The following is a 26,354-nucleotide window of genomic DNA, read 5'->3' as shown; positions in this document are numbered from 1 at the left end:
TGTTTCTACGCCAGCCAGATAAAGCAAAACAAACCCGTGAGAGTGATTCAAATCAAACCTGTCCTCCAGCTGTCCGAGAGCAGAGGACTGCTGATATAATTTATTTCACCCAACAGCTGGTCTGGTGTTCCAGACACAGGAATATTTCAAGGCTTGGCCCGTACTGCATGAGGTGATATTTCCTTGCTGCTGATTTGCTGCTTAATGATGCTGTGAACAGACAGATCTTCAGTTCAGGTAGAGGATTGGGCACCACACTCCCTTACATGTTGGACTGGGCTTTATTTTCCTGGTTGATTGAGTTACATGTTCCATGTCAAATGAATTTAACTTCTCTGTTGTACGTACCAAAAACCTAGTTACGTCTCTCTGACTTCATTGAGCCCTACGGCATTCAGTTTTCTGTAATCTACCAATTCTCACCCAACACAGTGACCATTCCTTCATGTGCCTGGACTCTAAGCTTGGCAAAGCCCTTCCTACAGTGCTGACTTACATTGTCACTCGCTTGTACTCACTGTCCCACTCTTTCTTACATTCTCTTACTGTCTTGCTTGCACTTGCTCACACACTCTCATTCTCTCATTCGCTCTCTCTCCACCTCCCATGCGCTGTCTCTCCCCCCGCCTTCTCATGTTCTCTCTCTCTCTCTCTCTCTCTCTCTCTCTTTCTTTCTCTCTCTCTCTCTCTCTCTCTCTCTCTCTCTCTCTCTCTCTCTCTCTTTCTTTCTCTCTCTCTCTCTTTCTTTCTCTCTCTCTCTCTCTCTCTCTCTCTCTCTCTCTCTCTCTCTCTCTCTTTCTTTCTTTCTCTCTCTCTCTCTCTCTCTCTCTCTCTCTCTCTTTCTTTCTCTCTCTCTCTCTCTCTCTCTTTCTTTCTTTCTCTCTCTCTCTCTCTCTCATCTTTCTTTCTCTCTCTCTCTCTCTCTGTGTTTCTCTCTCTCTCTCTCTCCCTCTCTCTCTGTGTCTCTCTCTATCTCTATCTCTCTCTATCTCTCTCTCTCTCTCTCTCTCTCTCTCTCTCTCTCTCTCTCTCTCTCTCTCTCTCTCTCTCTCTATCAAGAGTCAGCCATAAAGCACAGCAATAGACACTTCAGTCTGACCACTCTATGCCAAGAATAATCCCAAACAAACTAGTCCCAGCTGCTTGCTCCAGGCCTGTATCCATCCAAACCTTCCCCATTCATATCTCTTCTTGCATGCAACAAGGTGAGTGCATCGCTGGCCAGACAGCATTTATTGCCCAGAGGGCAGTTCAGTGTCAATTGCATTGCTGTAGGTCAGACCAGGTAACAATGGCAGTTTCCTTCCTTAAAAGGCATAAGTGAACCAGATGGGTTTTTCCAACAATCAACGATGGATTCATGGTCATCATTAGATTTCTAATTCCAGATATTTTATTGAATTCAAATTCCACCATCTGCCTCAGCCGGATTTGAAACTGCATTCCCAGAATGTTATCTGGGTTAAAGGCTCTTAAGAAGATTTGTAGTTTGAGAGTATAGAAAAGGTTGAGAGTAGGGATGTCCGAAATAAAGTTTCAGGGACACAAGATGGCACCAGCAAGCAAGAAGTTGGTTTGAAGTGTGTCTACTTCAATGCCAGGAGCGTCCGGAATAAGGTCGGTGAACTTGCAGCATGGGTTAGTACCTGGGACTTCGATGTTGTGGCCATTTCGGAGACATGGTTAGAGCAGGGACAGGAATGGTTGTTGCAGGTTCCAGGAATTAGATGTTTCAGTAAGAACAGCGAAGATGTTAAAAGGCGGGGGAGGTGTGGCATTGTTGGTCAAGGACAGTATTACAGTTGCAGAAAGGATGTTTGGGGACTCGTCAACTGAGGTTGTATGGGCTGAGGTTAGAAACAGGAAAGGAGAGATCACCCTGTTGGGAGTTTACTATAGGCCTCTGAATAGTTCCAGATATGTAGAGGAAAGGATAGCAAAGATGATTCTCGATAGGAGTGAGAGACACAGGGTAGTTGTCATTGGGGGACTTCAACTTTCCAAATATTGACTGGGAACACCATAGTTCGAGTACTATAGGTGGGTCAGTTTTTGTCCAGTGTGTGCAGGAGGGCTTCCTGACACAGTATGTAGATAGGCTAACAAGGGGCGAAGCCACATTAGATTTGGTACTGGGTAATGAGCCCGGCCAGGTGTTAGATTTGGAAGTAGGTGAGCACTTTGGTGATAGCGATCACAATTCTGTTATGTTTACTTTAGTGATGGAAAGAGATAGATGTATACCACTGGGCAAGAGTTATAGCTGGGGTAAAGGCAATTACGATGAGTTTAGGCAAGATTTAGGGAGCATAGGATGGGGAAGGAAACTGCAGAGGATGGGCACATTAGAAATGTGGAGCTTATTCAAGGAAAAGCTCCTGTGTGTCCCAGATAAGTATGTACTTGTCAGGCAGGGAGGAAGCTGTAGAGTGCGGGAGCCGTGGTTTACGAAGGAGGTGGAATCTCTGGTCAAGTGGAAGAAGAAGGCTTATGTTAGGATGAGATGTGAAGTCTCAGTTAGAGCGCTTGAGGGCTATGAGGTAGCCAGGAAAGACCTAAAGAGAGCTCAGAGCCAGGAGGAGACATGAGAAGTTGTTGGCGGACAGGGTCAGGGTAAACCCCAAGGCTTTCTATAGGTATTTAAGGAATAAAAGAATGACGAAAGTAAGATTTAGGGCCAATCAAGGATAGTAGTGGTAAATTGTGTGTGGAGTCAGAGGAGATAGGGGAAGCACTAAATGAATATTTTTCAACAGTATTCATTCTAGAAAACGACAATGTTGTCGAGGAGAGTACTGAGATCCAGGCTACTAGACTAGGTGGGAATGAGGTTCACAAGGAAGAGGTATTAGAAATCCTACAGTGTGTGAAGATAGATAATCCCCTGGGCTGGATGGGATTTATCCTAGGATCCTCTGGGAAGCCAAGGAGGAGATTGCCGAGCCTTTGGCATTGATCTTTAACTCGTCATTGTCTACAGGAATAGTGCCAGACGACTGGAGGATAGCAAATGTGGTTCCCCTGTTCAAGAAGGGGAGCAGAGACAACCCTGGTAATGAGAGACAATAAAGTGTGAAGCTGGATGAACACAGCAGGCCAAGCAGCATCTCAGGAGCACAAAAGCTGACATTTCGGGCCTAGACCCTTCATCAGAGAGAGGCTGTCTCTGATGAAGGGTCAAGGGCCGAAACGTCAGCTTTTGTGCTCCTGGGATGCTGCTTGGCCTGCTGTGTTCATCCAGCTTCACGCTTTATTGTCTTGGATTCTCCAGCATCTGCAGTTCCCATTATCCCTGGTAATTATAGACTAGTGAGCCTTACCTCAGTTGTTGGTAAAGTGTTGGAAAAGGTTATAAGGAATAGGATTTATAATCATCTAGAAAAGAATAAATTGATTAGGGATAGTCAGCACGGTTTTGTGAAGGGAAGGTCATGCCTCAAACCTTAGAGTGCTTTGAGAAAGTGACCAAACAGGTAGATGAGAGTTAAACCGGTTGATGTGGTGTATATGGATTTCAGCAAGGCGTTTGATAAGGTTCTCCACAGTAGGCTATTGCACAAAATGCGGAGGAATGGGATTGTGGGAGATATAGCAGTTTGGATCGGAAATTGGCTTGCTGAAAGAAGATGGAGGGTGGTAGTTGATGGGAAATGTTCATCCTGGAGACCAGTTACTAGTGGTGTACCGCAAGGGTTGGTGTTGGGTCCACTGCTGTTTGTCATTTTTATAAATGACCTGGATGAGGGTGTAGAAGGATGGGTTAGTAAATTTGCAGACGACACTAAGGTCGGTGGAGTTGTGGATAGTGACGAAGGATGCTGTAGGTTACAGAGAGACATAGACAAGCTTCAGGGCTGGGCTGAGAGGTGGCAAATGGAGTTTAATGCAGACAAGTGTGAGGTGATGCACTTTGGCAGGAGTAACCGGAAGGCGAAGTACTGGGCTAATGGTAAGACTCTTGGTAGTGTAGATGAGCAGAGAGATCTCGGTGTCCATGTACACAGCTCCTTGAAAGTTTCCACCCAGGTTGACAGGGCTGTTAAGAAGGCATACAGTGTCTTAGCTTTTATTAATAGAGGGATCGATTTCCGGAACCGAGAGGTTGTGCTGCAGCTGTACAAAACTCTGGTGCGGCCGCACTTGGAGTATTGTGTACATTTCTGGTCACCGCATTATAAGAAGGATGTGGAAGCTTTGGAAAGGGTGCAGAGGAGATTTACTGGGATGTTGCCTGGTATGGAGGGAAGGTCTTACGAGGAAAGGCTGAGGGACTTGAGTCTGTTTTCATTAGAGAGAAGAAGGTTGAGAGGTGACTTAATTGAGACATATAAAATAATCAGAGGGTTAGATAGGGTGGATAGGGAGAGCCTTTTTCCCAGGATGGTGACGGCGAGCATGAGGGGGCATAGTTTTAAATTGAGGGGTGAAAGATATAGGACAGATGTCAGAGGTAGTTTCTTTACTCAGAGTAGTAAGGGAATGGAATGCTTTGCCTGCAACGGTAGTAGATTTGCCAACTTTAAGTACATTTAAATCATCATTGGACAAGCATCTGGATATACGTGGAATAGTATAGGTTATATGGGCTTGAGATCGGTATGACAGGTCGGGACAACATTGAGGGTCGAAGGGTCTGTACTGTGCTGTAATGTTCTATATTCTATGTTTGGGTTGTGGACGAGTTTGCTGACTTGCTTGCTCAGCTGGCTTGTTTTCATTCATACATTTCATTGCCATGCTGGGTAACGTCATCAGAGCGACCCTCTGAAGCTATTCTACTCCACTTGGAATTAATATGATCTGGTCCATTAAGTTGGGTTGTGAAATTTTCGGTTCTTCTTTGCATGGATTTGTATATTGCAGCATTTGTTGATTGCATTATGGGTTGAAAACCAAGCCTCTAGGAATTCCTGTGTGAATCTGTGATTGGCTTGAGCTAGGCTGTCCCTGTTAAATTGATGACCTTCATTGTCTGAGTTATCCCAGTCTCTGGATTAATAGTCCAGCCATAATGCCATTAGGCCATTGCCTCTGCCTGTGTTTGTCCAAACGCCTTTTAAACATTGTAATTGAACCATAGCCACCATTTCCTCAACAAGTTCATTCCACGCACGAACCACTGTATAAAAACATTTGCCCCCATGTCTTTTTTAAATCTCTCCTCTCACCTTAAAAATATACCTCCCAGTCGTGAAATCGCCCATCCGAGGGAAAAGAAAATTACCAAACCCTCAATCTGTACCCCTCATTATTTTATAAACTTCTATGATGTCGTCTCTCAACCTTCTACAGTGCAGTGGAGAAAAGGTCCTGCTCTTGCCCTCGCTGACTTGCACTCCTGTTGTTCTGTTGACCTGGTTGTGTCATGCGTTCGCTCTCTCCCGTTCTCGCCTTCTCACTGCCCTGCTCTCACGCTGTCTCATATTTGTGCCCTCATGCTGTCTATCTCTCATGTTTGTTTGCCCCCACAGCCCTTGAAGATACTGCCCTATGTCGTTGTCCGAGCTATTGGGTGCCTGGCCTAAAAAGGCTTGCAGTTAAATTTGGTTTGAAAACTGTCTCCTGTGAAGCTCTGTTAAACGTACTGTGTAAAGGCAAGCTGCAATACAGCCCCTTCTCGGGGACAATTCATTGGCCAGATTCGGAGCTCCTCCAAAGCTCAGACTCCAGCTTGTCTTGTTTCTCCTTGTTGATGAGAGAGTAAAGGCCATGCAATAACAAAATGATAAAAGATCACTTCTTCCAAAGGCATTCCAACCAGAAAGAGCTCCTCACTCTATCTTGGTGCAAAGACAAAACTTAGTTTTAGCTCTAACCTATGCAGTTAGTCTAGAGGCTGACTGAAGCTGGGCAGTTCACTGGCATGGTTTATTGGAATAGTATCAGTCTGTTGAATAGATTAGTTGGATTTAACTTTTTACCGTTGTGATTTTCCTGACGGTTTCAATTTCGACCTTGGAGACGGAGAGCAAAGCTTTTCTCCAAAATAAATGTAAATTTATTCATTACAGATACAGACACTGTCAAAGTTAGCATTTGTTGTCCTGCACTAGTTGCCTTGGAGACAGTGGTGGTAAGCTGCTGCAAGCAGTGTGAGTTGCAGTCGAGTCAGAGTTCCAATATTTTGGCCCAGTGCTAATGAAAGGAAGGCCAATGTGGATCCAAATTGGGAGCCCAGAAGCATTGTAGCTATGTTACTATACTAGTCATCTACATGCTGAGACAAGTGACCTGGATACATGATGTTTAACTTCAGTTTAAGATATAAACCTGCAATTGGGGAAAAATAACACCAATTCCATAATGGTGACTGAAAAACTACCAGATTGAACTTTTTTTTAAACTCACATTGTGTCAGCTTAAGATTAGACCATCATTACTGTGTCTGTCTAGCAAGTTTTGAGAAGATTTGTAGCTCAGGTTGAGTTTCTGGGTGTGAGTTTGCTCGCTGAGCTGGAAGGTTAGTTTTCAGACGTTTTGTCACCATTCTAGGTAACATCATCGGTGAGCCTCCGACGAAGCGCTGGTGTTATGTCCCGCTTTCTATTTATCTGTTTAGGTTTCCTTGGGAAACCCAAAGCACACTTAAACAGATAAATAGAAAGCGGGACATAACACCAGCGCTTCATTGGAGGCTCACCGATGATGTTACCTAGAATGGTGATGAAACGTCTGAAAACTAACCTTCCAGCTCAGCGAGCAAACTCACGTCCACTGTGTCTGTCTCTTAATTGGCCTTTTAAAATGGCCAAAGAATCCTCTCAGTTGTATTCAATACTACTGCAACCTTCCTAAGGACTCAAATTGTTCAAGAAGACAGTTTACCTCCATCTACTTGAGGACAATTAGGGACGAATAATACATATTTGGGGAATGAATAAATAAAACTAAAATGTGCTGGGATCTTGATAGAAAGTGATGTTTGCATATGTCTGATGCCCTCGGAAGCTTTGACAGCAGAGTTTGCAGGTTTGAAAGGGTCTGCTGATGGAACATTGATGAGTTGCTGCAGAGCATCTGATGGATAGTGCAGCCCAGAGAGGATTGGTTTTGGAGCAAATAAGTACTTAATTTGGTGGATGGGGAACTTCACATTAAGTTCATAAATTTGAAAGTTCACGTGTTTGTGTTCAAACCCCTTCAGCACCTCACTCCGCTCTGCGTACCCCTTAACCCCTTCACCCTTTCAAGAACTCTGCATTTCCCAAAAAGTGGCCACATGCATCTTTCGGTCCCTTTGCCAAATCAACGTATGCTGTGCCTTCAGCCATCTCGGCACTCAGATGTGGAATTATCTCTTTATCTCTCCCCCACTATGCACCGCTCACTGTCTGTATCGTCAAAGCCAACCTCTTCAATCAATCTCTTGATACCTGGCCTCAGGTTCTCCTCCTTTCCCACAGAGTTCACTTTTTTTTAATAACAAGGAATTGTGACATTGTGCTCAATGAAAGGAAAATTGCTGTTTAACAGAGTACATATTAACAATTCTGACTCCGGTGCATTGCAGGATCTCTGCACAAGTATTCACTTTTCCTGTTATTAGAATATTCCAGCTGCATACAAGGATTACATTTTTAAGACGGCTTCCCACAGTCTGTGTTAATCGGTAGTGAGGCATAGAGATAAGCAAAGGAGTTTAGATGATAAGATCAGTACAGGTAAGAGTTTAGAGGTTGTTTGATGTTCACGTTAGATGTAATAAATTGCAGTGCTAAATAAACAAACGTTCTGAATAAATGTTTGACAATGCTGTTTAAACTTAATTCCTTGCATGCATTTTGAGTGGCTTTTGTACAAGTCCTTTAACTCACAACTCTCCTGCAGTATGTGTCAGCTTGGGGCACCGAGTAGAATTTTTGCCTCAGAGTCAGAGGTTCCTTGGTTTTGTTGACAAAGAGACACAGTCATACAGCACTGCAAAGACCCTTCATAAGAAATTGGAGCAGGAGTCGGCCATCTGGCCTATTAAACCTGCTCCTCCACTCAATAAGATCATGGCTGATCTTTTCATGGACTCAACTCCACTTACCTGCCTGCTCACCATAACCCTTAATTCATTGATTGTTCAAAAATTTATCTATCTTTCCCTTTAAAAACATTCAGCGAGGTAGCCTCAACTGTTTCACTGGGCAGGGAATTCCACAGGTTCACAACCCTTTGAGTAAAGAAGTTCCTCCTCAACTCAGTCCTAATTCTGCTCCCCATTATTTTGAGGCTGTGCTCCCTGGTTCTAGTTTCAACCTACCTGCTTCTATTTTATCTGTTCCCTTCATAATTTCATATGTTTCTGTAAGATCCTGCCCTCCGCCACCACCACCCCCCCCCCCCCGCCCCCGCAACATTCTTCTAAATTCTGTAATGTATAGTCCCAGTCTACTTAATGTCACTTCATAAACCAACTTCAGCCCATTGATAATAAAATGTGAGGCTGGATGAACACAGCAGGCCAAGCAGCATCTCAGGAGCACAAAAGCCCACTGAATCTGCACTAATCCCACTTTCTAGCATTTAGCTCATTTATGTAACTAAGCCAAGTTTGCACCTCACCATCTGATGGGTTTGATGCCACTTTCAGACAGCAACTGTTAACCCTTTCAGAGCCATACGCAACACGTTCAGGAAGCATTCCAGAAACATGAGCACACAATCGAGGCTGGCGTGTTGGTCATTGGTGAGGGAGTGCAACACTGTTTGGGGGTTGATATCTTTTGGGTGAGATATGAAATCATGGTGGATCCCCCCAGTTGCTTGCTTAGGGGCATGTCAGAGACCCAGAGGAGCCACTGTGAAGGGCAGGAGGCAATTCGCCTGGTGCCTTGGTCAATATTTACCCCTCGATCCGAATTGGATGGTGCTGACTTACTGGCCTTTCATCTAAGGGCTGTTTGCATGACTTTTACTGGAGACAAATTGATAGCCATACTTTCTCAGAACTATTGTGAGTGGACAGTAAATAAAATGGTTTATGTGCAAGTTTCTTAGCCATGTTGATCATTGTTCTTTGTCTTGGCAGAAGAAGTCAAATATAGAATAGGCAGTATTAAGGACGGTCATGGCCTCATGGTGGTATCGCTAGACTGTTAATCCAGAAACTCAATTAATGTACTGGGGACTCCGGTCTGAATCCCACCACAGCAGATGGCGGAATTTGAATTGAATAAAAAAATCTGTAATTAGGAAAAATCTGATGTCTATTGGGGAAAAACCTATGTGGTTCACTAATCTACTACTCCCACTTGGTCTGATGTACGTGTGATTTCGGACCCACAGCAATATGGTTGACTCTCAACTACCATCCGAAATGGTCTAGCAGGCCACACAGTTGTTACAAAGTCTCAACAAAGAAATGAAACCGGATGTACCACCTGGCATTGGCCTTGGCACTAGAGTAGACAATGACAGAAACAGCCCTGTCTGGCCTGCAAAGTTTGCTTCAGTAACTTCTGGGGCCTAGTAGCCAAATTGAGCGAGTTGCCTCAGAGACTAATCAAGCGACAGCCTGACATAGTCTTACTCACGGAATAATTCCCTCCCTAAGGGCATTGTGGGTCAACCTGTAGGACTTGGGCTGCAATGGTTCAAGAAGGCAGCTCACCACCACAAAGGCGACTAGGGACAGTCAAAAAGTGCTGGCTGGGGTGTGTCACCCATGTCCCACAAAATGAATATTTTTAAAAAATTGCTTCACCTGTTTGTACTCAGAAAACCTGGTGGAATATCACACTGGGACAGGGGCATCTTTTAAGTTCCTTAATAAATAATAAAAAGGCCTCCTTTGTGGTAGGATGTAACTAAAGTATATTTCTGCTTCACTTTCCTTTTGATGGGAATCTAAACTTAAATCAAAATGCTTCATCCCTGTGAAGACTAAAGTTGGCAAGTGTGTACGTATGGGAGGAAGATCTTCTGGTGGTGATGAAGGATAGACCGTGCTGCAAATGACCCAGCAGACAAAGGATCTGCTGTTGTCCTGTGTTAAACCTCACGGCAATGTTGATTTTTACTTGGAGCTGTCAAATTTGACAGGTGCAGAAAGGGATTGCTAATAATTACCCTGAAGTTTGACTACTTTAAGTGACTTTTTTAAAAACTTCTAAAGTAGTTTATCTAAAAACCTATCTGGCATGGCTTCAAGGGGCTGCTATGTTTTCTCAAAGAAATAAGTTGTTCTTTCTATTTTCCTGTGTTCTTATTTCTGCTGCTGCTTGGCCAGACCTTACAGATTGGTGTAGTCGTCTAGTCTGTGCGCTCACCACTAGTGATATTTTCTGCCACATGTACTTTTGAGGTTGGTTCAAGATATAGCTTAGAGCCAGTTTTGACTTTATTTCCCCATCCCTGCCCCCAGCAACCTTTGTGAAGCTAGATACTGATTTTGTCTGAACAAATAAATGAAAGAAGGAGAACACCATTCAGCCCCTCAAACCTGTCCTGCCATTCAGTATAATCATTGCTGACTTGTTTGTGGCTTCACCTTTAAAGTTCCACTTATTGCTGACAATCCTTGATTCCTCTGTTCATCAAGAATCTGTCTAAAAGTTTTTCAAAAGAAAGGGTGAAGACAATGTAGTCTTCCCAGAAATTAAGGCTGCTGTCTCATTGGAGTGAGAGAGAGTGAGGTGGTGGTTTAACCTGAGGGTCAGCACGCCTCGGGCAAGGCGAAGAGGTTGAGAAGGAGAGCCTTTCACATCTGGACCCCAACTTCCTTCTCTGTATATATTATGACTCCAATTGCCTATTGTTCTGTGACATCTGTGATCGCTAATCTCCTTGCTGTCTGTAAATTTCCCCTGACCCACCCTCCCTTCTGTTCCACTTACTCACCCCCACCACTTTCTACATGATAAAACCCATAAACTCTCCACCTTAGATAACACGGTCTGAAGCTGGATGAACACAGCAAGCTGAGCAGGGAAGTCGACATTTCGAGTCGAGACCCTTCTTCAGAACTTTCCATCTTTCTTCAATTCCAAAGAGCGGTCATGTTGGATTCAATGTTAACTCTTTTTCGCCCTCGCTCCCGCACTCGTGCTCTCTCTCTCCATTTATTGCCAGACCTAATGAATTTTTCCATCACTTTCTGTTTCTGTTTCTATTTTAAATTTCCAGCATCTGCAATATTTTGCTTTCATTATACAGTGAAGAAAACTGATGATACCCATGTTTGCATTCCCAGTGAACTCCTGTTAGTCGCAATCTCTCTCATCCCACTCTAGTTTTTCTCATAGTTCGCAGGAATGTTTAAGGTCAGAATAAATACCAGCATTTTAGTATGCTAGCAGTTGAAGTATGTGTACCTTTCGCACAAGACAGCTTTACTGGTTGAGTTCTACTAGGGAGGGAGTGGGACTTGTTGAATTTTTCTTACGGGAACTGTCACAGGTTAAATGGGCTGAATGGCCTGCTGTGCTTGATTTACGGTTCTGTTTTGTGCCTAATGCTTAATTTGAGTTTTGTGGAAATCGTTGGTAAGAAATGAAGAAACCTTGAGCCTGCTTCTTTCTTCAATAAAAACATGCCTGATTGTCATCTTCAACTCTACTTTCTCACTCGATCATCATAATTGTCCAAAAATCAATCACTGTCAGTCTTGAATATACTCATTGACTGAGTATTGACAGATCTCAGTGGTCAAGGGTGTACAAAAATGAAACACTGTCCTTTGAGTGAAGAAACTTGTTATCCTCTCAGCCCTCAATGGCGGTCCCTTGTCCAAAGACTATGGCCATGTCTTCCTAAGTCTTCAGCAACAGAGATCAATAGCTTCTCAGCATTTACCCTGTCAAACTCCAGTTGATCTTAATTGATTTTAATGAGATCACATATCTCGATTCTTCAGAATCCCAGTGAGTCTGGGCTCATTGTACACGATGTTTCCTCAAAGGACAGCCTTCCCGTTGCAGCACTGATGTTCCTTACCTTGATGTTGTGTAAAATGTACTTTGAATGAATAAATTATACGTCATCTTTTCATCTAAGCTTGTCAGCAGCATTTAAATTTAGGTGCTCCAACTGTATTGATTGAATTGTAGTTTTCGGATATCCCTGTTCATTTTCTTTGTGTGTGGAAGTTGGTGTTGCTGGCTAGACAGCATTAATGGCTCAGAGGGCGGCTATGAGCCAACCACATTGTGGTGAGCCTGGGGTCACGTGTAGGCCAGACCAGGTAAGGATGGCAGCTTCCTTCTCTAAAGGACAAACAGGGTAGATAACAATAAACTATTTATAGTGAGTGGTTGGAGATTCTAGAACTAGGGGGCGTAGTCTGAGGATTAGGGCTAGGCCATTCAGGAGAGATGTTAGGAAGCGCTTTCACACACAAAGGGTGGGAGAGGTTTGGAACTCTATTCTTTTAGATGGCGGTGGATGCTGGATTAGTAAACCAGCTAAAAAAGTTGCTGGAATAGCTCAGCAGGTCCGGCAGCATCTGTGAAGGAGAAAACAGAGTTAACGTTTCGGGTCCGGTGACCCTTCCTCAGAACCAGATAGATTTGTACAATAATTGGCAGTGGTAATGTAGCCACAATTTCGCTGGCTGTCTTCAATTCCAGATGAGTTGAGATTCCATTATCTGCCATATGGTGGGGTTCAAGATCATGTCCTGAGAATATTTATCTGGATTGTTGCTTCAGTGACATGATCCTCACCCTGTTACCTCCCCTCAATTATTGCAATGACTTTGATTCGTATGTTTTTTAATGAAAGATATAATTTTGTGTTTGTGTCAATCTGCAGCCAACAGCTCCCCCAAGACCATACTCCCCACTGCCCAGGTATCACCGGCAAGTCCATCTGGCTGGGGTTCCAACGCGAAGGCAGCCAGTGCCATGATAAGCAAGCCAGAGCCGCAGGATGATAACACACTGGTTCAGATGGCCGAGCATATCCCAGCTGGCAACAGGACGCCCATGTGTGCTCACTGCAACTCCATCATCAGGTAGCGAGACGAGCCAAAGGGGATTCTCTATTAAATGAGCACTGTCTTTGAAATAAATAGAACTGCTGTGTCCCAGCACTGATACTGTACGCAAGTCTCTCCAGAGCCCTATCAACAAAGTTACCCATTCCTCTCTCCCTCCTGTGTTCAGCGGTTAAGTTATGAGGAGATTAGACCTGTTTTCACTAGAATATTGAAGGTTATGGGATGATCTGACCAAAGTCTTTGAGATGTTAACAGGAAAATATAGGATAGGTGATGATAAATTATTTTCACTGGTCGGGGATTCTACAATTGGGGCACAGTCTGTGAATTAGTTGCCAGACCATTCAGGAGAGATGTTAGGAAGCACTTAGGCACACGGAGAGTGGGAGAGGCTAGAAAAGTGGATGGCAGCTGATGCTAGATCAGGTATCAGCTTTAAATCTGAGATGGATAAGACATTTGCTTAGCAAAAAAAATCAGGGGTATGGAGTTCGGCCACAGATCAGCTGTCCTCTCGTATATTGGAACAGGCTCAAGGGGCTGAATGGCCTACTCTAGTTCCCATGTTCACCCAGCTTTCCTGAAATGTGTCTCTGCCATCTGCCTCAACTACCCCTTCTCATCACTCACTGGATAAAGATGTCTCACCCAAGTTTCTTTTGCAGCTTATTGGTGACTATCTTAAATTTAGATTTTGGGAAAGGTGCTGAGGTGGACACTTAAAATTAGGTCACTGCTTAAAAATGGGTGTGATTTTGACACACGCATTGTTGGCTTAAAAACTCAGCCAGTGCAGAGGCGGAGTTGGTCTGTTCTGCGCAGATTACAGATGATGGGCCTAAGACTGATCGGGGATCTGGGGTCTTCCCTTGCTCAGAGATGGCAGTCTAGACCTCACCCTGTGATCGGGTTACAAGCTACAAGCACCTCCTGACATCAGGGCTCCTTTCAGCTTCTCAGCTGTCTAACAATGTGAGCCCTTGTGTACAACAAATAGCTCACCTCTCACTGTGGCAACAAACCAGTTGGATTCATTAGCAGAGTATTGTTACTAAAGAGGAAAAGCTCTCCTTGCCAGGTAGGATTGATTTCCAAACCTCCATACATCCACTGTGGTCCCATTCAGGGAAATCTTCCGGAAACAGGAGAGGCAGCAACTGCCGATGGAGAGGCAGATTAGTCAACCAGAGCAGGAATTTAACAAATGTCCAAACATTAGTGTGACGTTGGAATTCTGATTTTTTAAAGTCCTTATTTAAAAACAAGATGTATATTAGTATAATTTTATATATGTATACACAGAGAAAGAGAGGGTGTAATTTATGTTCATGGACGGGATTGCAGTTTGGTTTACAGTACAACATCGCTTTAATAAAACAGGTGTAAAATGAAGGCTGTCATTTGATAGCACTCTGCAGCCCACAGAACAGTGGCAGAAGGGCATGAACTGTAATTACGCTGAACCAGCCTTATTTGATCTGACTGCTCCACTTCCAAGCTGAGGGTGACACGATGTATTTATTAGCCTGGAGAAGAGGCAGCTTTGTTCAATTGACAGCATGTTGTATTAATTACACAAATCTATAGTGATCTAGTAGTTGGAAACAGACCCCTTTTTAAAATTGACACTGATCACGTGATCACATCCACTGAATTGGTGAGTATGATGAGAAAGGTATTAGCTGTTGTCAGTCTGGAAGGCGAGACTTATTTGGTTTAAAACTATGAAACTATGCAGATTTAGGACTGAGTTGAGGATGAACTTCTACGCTCAAAGGGTTGTGAATCTGTGGAATGTCCAGCCCAGTGAAGTAGTTGAGGCTACCTCGTTGAATGTTTTTAAAGCAAACATAGATTTTGGAACAATAAGGGAATTATTATGGGTTGTAGTGAGCCAGCAGGTAAGTGGAGCTGACCCACAAGAAGAACAGCCATGATCTTATTAAATGGCGGGGTAGGCTCGAGGGGCCGGATGGCCGCCTACTGCTTCTAGTTCTTACGTTAAATTTTACTCACTTAACGGTTCACTTACAACTGTAGAGACTCGTGTTTTGAATAGCAGGCCTGGCGTAGTGAGGTGGTGGCTGTGTCAGGTTTGGTCAAGACTTCAATTTGCCATCAGCGAGCAAGGACAGATTCAGGGTGTCCTGATCTGCAATCTTCTGCAGACCCATCATCTCTAATCTACATTAGACCAGCTCAATTCCTGCCCTGTTTTTAAACTGAATAATATGCATTCATTTCACATCAATATTTAGCACCCTCATTTCACGAATCCTAATCTCATTTCAGTGCATCCCATTTTCATCTGCAACTAAATACCTGCAGCTTAAAAATGCATAAGACTGTGAAGCTTGTTGTGTGCTGAGTGCAATGCTATCTCCTTGGCATTATGACTCAGGGGAGGGCTGCAGAAATATTGCAGTTGGCAGCTGTGTCACACAGTGGATTGTTCATTGAATAATGGATGAGGTGTTTAAGATTTGGGCGAGCGATTAACAAATTTGCCTGTGTACAAGTGATACAGGCTAATTAATATCTGAAGTGCCTGTTCATGTTAGATAATGGCTTTCTGAACATGATCAGGGTATCACAAGCATAGAACATGAATGGATGAGTTTGCCTCATTCCATTAACCCTTCCTTCAAATTTTGCTTTACAATTGTAACATTACAGCTGTAATAGGAAGCCAAATCTGCTATCCCTACATCCAAAATATAGACTGTCTTGCAATTGTATGCAGTGATATGTAGATGCCCTGGTATTCAATTTGATTTCAATGTATTGATTTAAGTCATGGAGTGACGTGAAAGGACACTGGCCTCAATTAAACATTTTTTTTAATGAGTTGAAACATGTTGACCTTAGAGAGTCAGGGCCTTTGCCTCTATAAAACCAAACAGTGGGAATCTGAAACTGCCTCATCTCAGCCTCTGCAAAATGAATTTGTCAGGCTGCAATTTGTTTGAAAATTTCAAAGCTACCAATGTCTAACAAAAAAAAATAAAGTACTGAGTTCAGTAAGTGGAGTTAAGATGCACAGCAGTCATTGATCAATTTGAATGGAAGGATGGTTCAAGAAGATGAATGATCTATTCTTAAGAGTAAAGCAAACATTTTTTTTAAAAATCATCAGATGCGGTCATTGCTAATAGTAACTGCCCATCCCTAATTGCCCAGAGAGCAGTTAAGAGTTAGTCACGTTGCTATGAGTCACGACTAGGGTGGACTAAGTAGAAGATTTCCTTCTTTAAAAGATATGAATGAACAAAATTTTTTTAAAACACATTGCGTTACCCGGTCATCATTTATTCCAGATTTTTGTTGACTTCAAATTTCACCATGTCACATGTTGGGTTTCCGGCAGTTCAATGACATTAACTCCATGTCACCGTCTACTCCACACACACAAGCTGGCCATTCCCTCCATTGTGCCTGTGTCAAGCAGAGAGAGTGTTACTTAGCCTAATCTTTGAAACTTTATACTCTCTACATTCTGATATATCAGTATTTGTTAAATTGAATGAAAGGTTTCTTCCTCTACTCGCTTTTCGGTAAATAAAACAGCCCGTCACCTTCCAGCTGAAAAGAAAATCCTCTGCCAAATACTTAGGGCATTAAGGATACTCTAGGACTTTAAATCTACGACAAGGCCTTCACTCTGAAGGGGCAGCTCTGTCCATTTATGCACTATCCTTGCGATAAAATGCTCTCCGATGTGTATGAGTTTAATTAGATGCTACATCTTAACTGGGTTTCTCACTCGACTGCCATCTCCTCTTCATCCAAACTTGATCAGCACCAACATTTTAGACAAAGGAAACCTGCTAGAGATCAGTTTTCTTCCAAAGAGAAGTAAGGGTTGCCTTCCCGCACTTGAAAAGGTTTGAACGTCGGTTACAAACTTCTCATTTACTATTTCATCTCTGAGAATACCACAAATCTTGCTGTAAAATTGTTTCTTTTTCTATGCTTTTCTGAGAAGTAGCTTTGTTTGTTTCTGTTTGTATAGTGATCCCTTGGTGTATTTGTTCTGACAGAGGTCCTTTCCTTGTGGCAATGGGTCGTTCCTGGCACCCTGAAGAGTTTACATGTGCCTATTGTAGTCTATCCCTTGCCCACATTGGCTTTGTGGAAGAGAAAGGGTCTGTGTATTGTGAGAAGTGCTACGAACAATTCTTTGCCCCTGAATGTGCCCGATGCCAGAGGAAGATCCTGGGGGTAAGTTATTTAAGATGCTGCTCGTAGCAAATCAATAGTATGGAAGGCTAAGGCACCGTCCTGACTGAGCCAGTTGCAATAAAACCTCCTTAGTTTTGTATCCAGGTGAATGGTTGTTCTATATTTCTGGCAGTGCAAACTGACCCTTTCTATCAACCATCCACCAACACTCCATCTTGTTGCATTTTGAAGTTGCAACTGCTCTGGAGACCCAATGGTGTACTTTTTTTTTTAGCTAAATGTGGATGAACAATAATGATCCTTTCCTTGCATGGTCACTGCTCAAGACTCTTGGAATACTGCATTCAGTTCTGGTCTCCCTGCTATAGGAAGGATGTTGTGAAACTTGAAAGGGTTCAGAAAAGATTTCCAAGGACGTTGAGAAGGTTAGAGGATTTCAGCTGTAGGGGGAGGCTGAATAGACTGGGGCTGTTTTACTTGGAGTGTCGAAGGGTGAGGGTGACCTTAATGGAGGGTTATAAAACCATGAGGGGGCATGGATGGAGTGAATAGCCAAGGTCTTTTCCCCAGGGTTAGGGGAGTCCAAAACTAGGGGGGCATAGCTTTAAGGTGAGACATGAAAGGGACCTAAGGGGCAGCTTTTTCTACACAGAGCGTGGCACGTGTGTGGAATGAGCTGCCAGAGGAAGTGGTGGAGGTTGGTACAAATTTAAAAGGCATCTGAATTGTCCATGAATAGGAAGGGTTTTGAGGGATATGGGCCAAATGCTGGCAAATGGGAATAGATTAAATTAGAATATCTGGTCGGCATTAACAAGTTGGACTGAAGGGTCTGTTTGTGTCATCTATCTCTATGACTCTATGAAAACTTCTTGAATATCCCCAACAGAGCAGCCAGAGACCTCGCGTGTAGGATCTCAAAGATTCATGACCTTTTGAGTGAATAAGATCTCTAATCAGGCCTTTAAACAATTGGATACAGTGTGAGGAAAATCCCTCATTCTTCTCGCCTCAAAAGTGTTTAGACCCATTCCACTCAATTGCTCCTCACAGCACAGCCTACTCATCCCAGGAATTAATATCATGAAAGTACTGGGGAAACTCAGCAGATCTGGCGGTCTATGAGAAAGAGGGAGACAATTAACATTTGCAGCCCAATATAACTTTTTCAAGACTGGAAAAGTGGTGAGTTTAATACTGTTGAAAAAGTTGGTTACGGTGAGGTGGAGGAGGAAGAGGAGTAAACATAATAGATGGTATAGGTGGCCCAGAGCAAAAGGCCAAGGAACCGCCAATGAAAACAGAGAAAAGATATAGACTAAATAGTAGGTGTTAATAGCAAAAATCAGATCAGCAAGCTGGACACAAGAGAGCTGTAGGGGATTGAGATGACGGTTCGTGGTCTGAAGTTATTGAACTCAATGTTGACAGGGGCTGTAATGTGCCTAAGTGAGGAATAGCCATTGTTGTCCCCTGCTTCATGCAAGTTTGTCCTTCCTTTGGTGAGGCAGCATCTGTGGGAGTATCTTGATAGATCAGGTCAAAGTTTAAGAAATTAATTTACATATTTAAAATGAGTGTGTGAAAAAGTAGGCAATACATCCATTCCAACTGCCTGGTTTCTTTTGTCTCCTGGATCTTGGGAGGAAGATGTGGCCCGGATTTATTGATTCTCAGTAATTAAGTCAAATGGAGGTTGTTGATCAAATAAGCCCCTTCTCATAAGTTTATTCTGAGAACCTGGTGAGATTGAAGCTATCCCTCAGCATTTTGTTTCAACCTAAAAGAATGAATTTTGAACTGGAAATCTGTCGCCAAAGATCATGTCTTCCAAAAGCCTTGTTCTCCTCAAAGATCATGGGACTGGAAAGCTCAAAGATCTGGACTCTATCCATGAAAACAAAAAGTAAAACTCTAAACGTTCTCATTATCCACACTCAGTCAAGCAGTGTGCCCAAATGGATCAGGGTTGTGTTATAGCATTATTGTTGGAATTGCTGAGATCTTTTACGTACCAAATTCCAATCTCTGGTGAATGTATATGTCTTACAAATATGTGCTGCAATTGTGATATGTTTTTCTACCTGTTCATCCTGTCTCCGGTAATAGCAGCATATTGTTAATCGGAGAGCGCTCGTCCAGATGGATAACAATCTGTCTGGCTCCAGAAAAGGGAACAGGAGATAGCATGCAGAATTCCAAGTGGAAAGTTGGGCTCTTTGGTGTACATGGAGAAATCCCAAATGGAACCAGCCCAAGATATCGCCCCTTATGACTTTTATTATTAGGTCGTGCCAGAAGAATGCTTTGTGGACTTTGGGAAGTAATTGGCTGCCATCTTTTTCCAGATTTCAGGACCACAGCTGGAGTTGTCCGTGGAATTCTACCACTGATGTTGATCTTTCCAATCTCATTTCTCAGGCTGTGGATGGATTTTGTGGCTAGCAGCCAAGCTGAAATTTCCTTCCATGAATGACCCCCATTCTCTCACGGATCCAAGGTTATTAGAAATAGCGAGTGAGCAGGTGACAAGGATGGTGAAGGCTGTGAACTGGATGAAACTTTAGGATGGAAACTTTAGTTCTTGTGATTCCTTTCCCTGCTTGATTCCTATTACTCGTCTGTGAGCCAGAGAAGTGTTAATTTTCACCAGTAAATATGCGAAGAATTTGTCGTGCTTATTTTGGCCAACACATGCAACAATTAGTTTTCATACAATGGCTTTAATGCAGCAAGACCTCCTGAAGTCAATTGTGGGGATGTTAACAAATAAAAATTCAGTATTGAGCCACGAACAGGGATAAATTCGGAAAGGATGGCCAGAGCTTTGCTGAAGAAGTAAGCTTTAAGTTGGCATCAACAGAGATGGGAAAAACGGCGAGGTTTAAGGAACAACTTAGAGAGCTGAAGGCACAGCCTCCAATGGGATAGCGATTAAAAATTGGCAAAAGAGGCCAGTAATGAAGCAATGCAGGTATCTCAAAGGGTTCTGGAGAGGAAGAGATTACCGTGCCAGGGATGTGTGAGGCCATGCAGAAATTTATTTTGTCCACAGCGACTAGATTGTTATGGAATCAAAAAAAAAGTCAGCCATTCTCACACTTAAGTATTTAAGGTAGATTCGGAAAGAGTTCAAGTCGGAAAACATTGATTAGATTCCAGGTTGAAATGTGAATTTCACAAGCTGCTAACTCAGAATTAAATAAAAGTTATGCTTCTGTATAGCTAGGTGTTAAAAGTTTAGGTTAAAGGATCAATAAATTCCAGATGGAAGCTTGTCACTCTAGCCGTTCAACTTAGTATCCAAATTCGTGTTTAAGTACATGGAAACTGGAGTCTGGTGGATATGAGGACAAGTCACAACTGTTTATAACTGGGAAGTAGGCCATTCTGTCCAACAACTCCATACTGGTCTTTTTGTTCCATGTGAATGTACTTCTTTTTGTGACTCATGTTGCTTCCCTTGCACAGTGGGCACGGAATGTCTCACGGCTAGGGAAGATTTCGGTGGCTCAGCGGTTAGCACTGCAGCCTCCCAGCGCCAGGGACCTGGGTTCGACTCCACCCTCGGGTAACTGCCTGTGTGGAGTTTGCACATTCTCCCCGTGTCTGTGTGGGTTTTATCCGGGTGCTCCGGTTTCCTCCCACAGTCCAAAGATGTGCAGGCTAGGTGGATTGGCCATGCTAAATTGCCCATAATGTTCAGGGGTGTGTGGGTTATGGGGGATGGGTGTGGGTGGGATGCTCCAAGAGGCGGTGTGGACTTGTTGGGTCGAAGGACCTATTTCCACACTGTAGGGAATCTAATCTATCAGACTCTGAAAGTAATGTCATTGTGGTCCCATAGGACTGCCCTTTTGTTAGAGGCTGTGTGGTCTCCCACGTTCCTGATTCTGTTCGTATGCTACACACACTAGTTGGAAAAGTGTGAATTGTGAAAAGAGTCAGTTGTGAAATTGTAAAGACTGCCATTTCTCTGTTTTTGTAGCCAAGTTTATTGGATCCTGTGAGTGCTGTGATTTGTTTGCATCAGGGAGTCGAGAAGTAAACATTTAACCCTTTTCCTATGCACTTAAGGATATATTACTAGTCTAGGAACTTCAAAGAAGAGTACGGGATGTATTATCATTCAGTATGATTTTCTCCAGAAAAAGCACGGGAGCAGGAGTAGGCCATTCAGCCCCTCCATTCATCAAGTGTATAGCTGATGTGGCTGTGATATCACCACTTTTCTGTCTGATGCATCCTCGGGGAATCCTCGAATCCCTTGTCTTTCAAACCTTTCTATCTCTCTCCACTTTGACTACATTTAAAGGCCACATCTCCACTACCTTCTGGCACAAATAATTCTGCTCTCCAACAGCCCTCTGGGAATAGATAATTACCTTCATCTGAGCCTTAAAAGGGGGAGACCTGTTCTTTTTAAACTACGTTTCAGACTCGCCCATAAAAGGGTCACATCCTCATGGTATCCACCTTAAAACCTGATGTGTTTTCGATAACACCACCTCTCTGTTTTCTGAACTCTATCGAAACAAGCTGTTCAATGTTTCTTCATAAAATGAGCCCTTCATCCCAGGAATGAGTTGAGTGAAACTTCTCCAAACTGTTTCTGTTGCAGTTGGGTTTTTTCAAAAATAAGGATGCCGAAACACACTTTACTCCAGGTGATTACTTGATCATTATGATATTTTGGTTTGTGGGCATTTGCTGTATGCTTCCTACACTTGAATAGTAATGACACTTCAAGTGTACTTCCTTGGCTGTGAAGCACTTAGCAACAAAATGGAGGCCAAAAGTGGTGAGATCACAACCAGATCAACTATGCACTTGATGAATGGAGGGGCTGAATGGCCACCAAAAGGTGCTACATAAATGCAAGCCTTTCTTACATTCTGTTATGGTAATTCTGAAACGGGTGTTGTACAACTGTTTGGATGTCCCTGTTAAAATGGCGAATCAGGAATGTTCCTGATAACAGCGGCACACCGTACAAACTGCAGCAGTTCACAAAGGTTGCTGTGTCCCGATAAAGATTAGAGAAATGTTTACTGCACTTTGTGGTTTGGGCTGCCCGCTTGGATGATCAGAAGCAACACGATTATTACAACGTGCAACAAGATATTGTGGTTGCTGCAAATCTTTCTGGTTCTGTTACAGAGATTGTGCCTAAGGTATTTTGCTCTCAGTGTAAATAAGGTCTGCAGACTTGCTTATTCCTTCTCACTTTTTAGTTTTTTTTTCCTTCTGGCCTCACAGGAAATTATTAATGCCTTGAAGCAAACCTGGCATGTTAACTGCTTTGTGTGCGTGGCTTGCAAGCAACCTATTCGCAACAATATTTTCCACATGGAGGATGGGGATCCTTACTGTGAAAAAGGTAATTCTCCCTCATGATCTTCACAGTGGACCACACGAAGGGCATTTAATAATCCAAGGTTAGCCTCTACATCCCCAGTTGGAGGGAAATACAGTGGTGTAGCCCACATGTGGCTAAACCCGTAAACCATTCATAGTTGAAAGCCATCTTTTTTCACTGAGATGTAATGGAAAACAAAGTATTTTTGAACCTGCAAAGGAGATTTAGTCTATTAGCTTTAGTGTGTGGTCCCAGCCAATGTGTTCTGTCCAGCTTTGCTGGCAAAGTGTTATATTTTGCTTGTTTGAAAAAAAAACTACTGATGGATTAATTCCGTAACATTTTTCCTTGTATATGTTTTCCTTTCACAGATTACTATAATTTATTTGGCACTACTTGCCATGGTTGTGACTTCCCTATAGAGGCTGGAGATAAATTCCTTCAAGCACTGGGCCACACTTGGCATGATACCTGCTTTGTCTGTGCAGTAAGTAAACTACGATGACAAATCCACAATCTCTGCACCGTACTGAGAAGGTCTTGCATCTTTGTGTCTCCTGTCTACAGAACAGTGTTTCTCCTGGTTATTATTTTCATTGCACTTTTCTGGGACAATCGTTGTGGACTATAAACCCCTATGTCTACACTTGTTATGCAAATTTCCAGTGGGTGAGTTTCCTCACCAATCACTCAAAGTGTTTGTGAAAGAAAAATGTTCTTTGCTTTTATAGTGTACAGTGTATCATACCAGAAACGGCTGCTACGTTTTCTAAATTTTCAGAAAATGTTTTAAACTTAGCTAGAGGGAAGAGAATTTTGAATCCCATTAACGTCTTGACAGAAAAAGCTGCTACTAATTGCTACACCTGCAAGCTGTTCCATTGGCCCGAAGCCACATGGTGACACTGATATAAGGAAAGGGGAATGGAAAGATCGTAACGAGGTCAGCCAGCTGGAGCTCATAGAACATCTTTTCCCTAATTGGAGCAGTTAATCAGGGAGCCCCGGCTGATGGATAAAAAGCGCAGTGTCAGCAATACTGAGAGCTGACTCTGAAGAGACAGTACTAGAGTCAAGGGCTGTTCATGTGTAAATACAGGGGGACTGGGTGATGTGATACTGGCCTCTATGGAGTGTTATTTCAGTAAACAAGCCAGGTTGTCCCTTATTCTAAGTTGATTTTTTTTTGGTTTAACAATGTATTTTAAAGCAGAAAACCTTTGAAAGAAACAGGGAGGAAAGATTGGGAAAGGCCTCTGGTCTTTCACTTGTACACTCTTGAGTAAAAGTGAGGGAATGCCCCGAATGCTGAGAATGAGGAGCATAATGACAGAGCAAGCAGGCATAGAGGAAACAGTGGTTGACTGGATACGCTCAAGTGATAGCAGTGAGAACAGCCAATGTTCCATGAGAAACCAAAGAGATAGAGGACATAATGGAAACAAGCACACGGAGGAAGCTTGAGTAATTGGGAAAGAGGAAATCTCTGAGGATTGTAGTTCCCTAATCCATTCCCTGTGTAGTTACTAACTTCTCTCTGTTACCTAATGTAAGCCCACAGACTAACTTTGAAAGTTGAAGGAAATGATCGGCGTGCGTGAGATAGACAGAGATGGACAGTTATTCAGGAGCACCCTCCTGATTTGTAGGTGTAACATCATAGTGACAAATGCTGTACCTTCACTGGGTTGCTATGTGGCTCATCAGAGTGAACAATTTGCTGAAGGCATTTTCATTGTAGCAGTGGCCACAGAAATTTAAAATAGAAAAAACGTTGATAGGAATGGAGCACAAATGTCATATTCCAAAACAAGAGGCAAGTGTTCTTCTGTGTTTTGTTGACAGCTGGAATACCTATTGAATAGAAATAATCAGTAAGAAATAATTGGGTTTGATACAAATCATTACATTATGTTGACAGAAAATTGTACTTTAATATAAGCTAAGATGTTTCATGTAAAAAATATAACAGAAAACTTAATATTTTCCTTTAATTTTCAGAATGGAGCTAAATCTTGACTTCAAATAGATTCAGAGACTTAAACACATAATATTGCATTGACTTTGCAGCTCTCCCTCACTGCTGCATTGCGTTGTCCCAGGTGTTAGTTCAGATGTGGCATTAAACTGACACCCTGTTCTTTTGAGCATTGTCATGGCATTGAAAGATCCTGGGATGCCACCCAAAAAGAACAGGAGCGTCCACATGGTGTCCTGGGGTCAAAGTTTATCCTTCAGCCAACACCTAAAAAAGATTCAGAGATAGTAGGAACTGCAGATGCTGGTGAATCTTTGATAACCAGGTGTAGAGCTGGATGAACACAGCAGGCCAAGCAGCATCAGAGGAGCAGGAAGGCTGACGTTTCATCTAGGTCTAGGCCTGAAACATCAGCCTTCCTCCTTCTCTGATGCTACTTGGCCTGCTGTGTTCATCCATCTCAACACCTGGTTATCTCAAAGAGGTAGTTTGGCCGTTTGCTGAATTGTTGTTAGTGGAAGCTGCTTGGGTGCCAATTGGCTACCACATTTCCTGCAGTACAACTGTCACGGCATTTCAAAGACACCTCCCTTCTTGGTTGTAAGTGCAGAAATGCAGCGGGCAATGTGAGGTACGGGTAAGTGCCCCAGGCAGTCTGATTTTCATTCCAGGGTGACTTGTTGCCTTGGGACGTGAACTCGCCAACCCCAGAATGACAGCAGACGCTGTAAGCTATGGATCTGGGCTGGGTGCAAGGCCCCAGGTCGCCTTTGTACTGCGACTGCTCTGCATTTTAGAAAAAATAAATCAAACTGAACAACGCCCATCTACCCCCCCCTCCCCAAGGCCTTCTCCCCCCACCTGCTTGCTCACAATGCCCCTTCCACAAGTTCAAAGAAAATAAAAGAACAAAAGAGAAATACAGCACAGGAACGGGCCCTTCGGCCCTCCAAGCCTGTGCTGATCATCATGCCCTGACTAAACATAAAAAACAAACCTTCTGCCATTATTTGGTCCATATCCCTCTCTTCTCTCTCTATTCATGGAGCCATTTAGATGCCTCTTAAATGTTGTCAATGTGCCTGTGCCTGCTTCCACCACCACCTCTGGTAGTGCGTTCCAGGCTCCTCCTCCTCCTCGGAGTGAAATTCTTTCCTCGCACATCTCCCTTAAACTTTCCTCTTCTCACATTGAACCTGTGTCCCCTTGTAATTGAAACTTCAACTCTAGGAAAAAACCTTTGACTGTTCATCCCATCTATGCCTCTCATAATTTTGTAGACCTCGATCAGGCCCCCTCTCAGCCGCCATCTTTCCAGTGAAAACAATCCTAGTCTTTTTAACCTTTCCTCATAGCCAATGCCCTTGAGACTGGACAACATCCTGGTGAATCTTCTCTGCACGCTCTCCAAAGCTTCCACGTCCCTCTGGTAATGTGGTGACCAGAACTGCACATAATACTCCAAATGCGGCCTAATAAGGGTTTTGTATAGCAGCAACATGGTTTGCCAACTCCATGCCTCCAACTGCTGAAAGCAAGCATGCCGTCTGCCTTCTTAATCACTTTGGCCCCCTAAGTTGCCACTTTTAGGGAACAGTGGACCTGCACACCCAGATCCATCTGTATGTTAATGTCCCTAAAGGTTCTGCCATTTAGATTAGATTAGATTCCCTACAGTGTGGAAACAGGCCCTTCGGCCCAACAAGTCCACACCGCCTCTTGGAGCACCCCATCCCCCTATAACCCACACCACCCGAACACTACGGGCAATTTAGCATGGCCGATCCACCTAGCCTGCACATCTTTGGACTGTGGGAGAAAACCAGAGCACTGGGAGGAAACTCATGCAGACACAGGGCGAATGTGCAAACTCCGCACAGACAGTTACCCGAGGCTGGAATCGAACCCGG

General features: G+C 43.3%; 1 protein-coding gene across 15 annotated transcripts in view; it reads left to right on the top strand.

Moving 5' to 3' along the window:
- Positions 1-26,354, top strand: part of pdlim5a (PDZ and LIM domain 5a) — a 252,103-nt gene that overhangs the window by 220,011 nt on the left and 5,738 nt on the right. For all 15 annotated transcript variants that reach the window (XM_059649664.1, XM_059649648.1, XM_059649741.1 and 12 more), the window contains 4 exons: positions 12,739-12,940; positions 16,966-17,146; positions 22,367-22,487; positions 22,838-22,953. In XM_059649664.1, the coding sequence (XP_059505647.1) occupies positions 12,739-12,940; positions 16,966-17,146; positions 22,367-22,487; positions 22,838-22,953 (620 nt within the window). The remainder of the gene's footprint in view (positions 1-12,738; positions 12,941-16,965; positions 17,147-22,366; positions 22,488-22,837; positions 22,954-26,354) is intronic.

The sequence above is a fragment of the Stegostoma tigrinum genome, chromosome 1 (assembly GCF_030684315.1).
Source record: "Stegostoma tigrinum isolate sSteTig4 chromosome 1, sSteTig4.hap1, whole genome shotgun sequence".
NCBI classification, from domain to species: Eukaryota; Metazoa; Chordata; class Chondrichthyes; order Orectolobiformes; family Stegostomatidae; genus Stegostoma; species Stegostoma tigrinum.
This window is presented reverse-complemented; position numbering and strand designations above follow the sequence as displayed.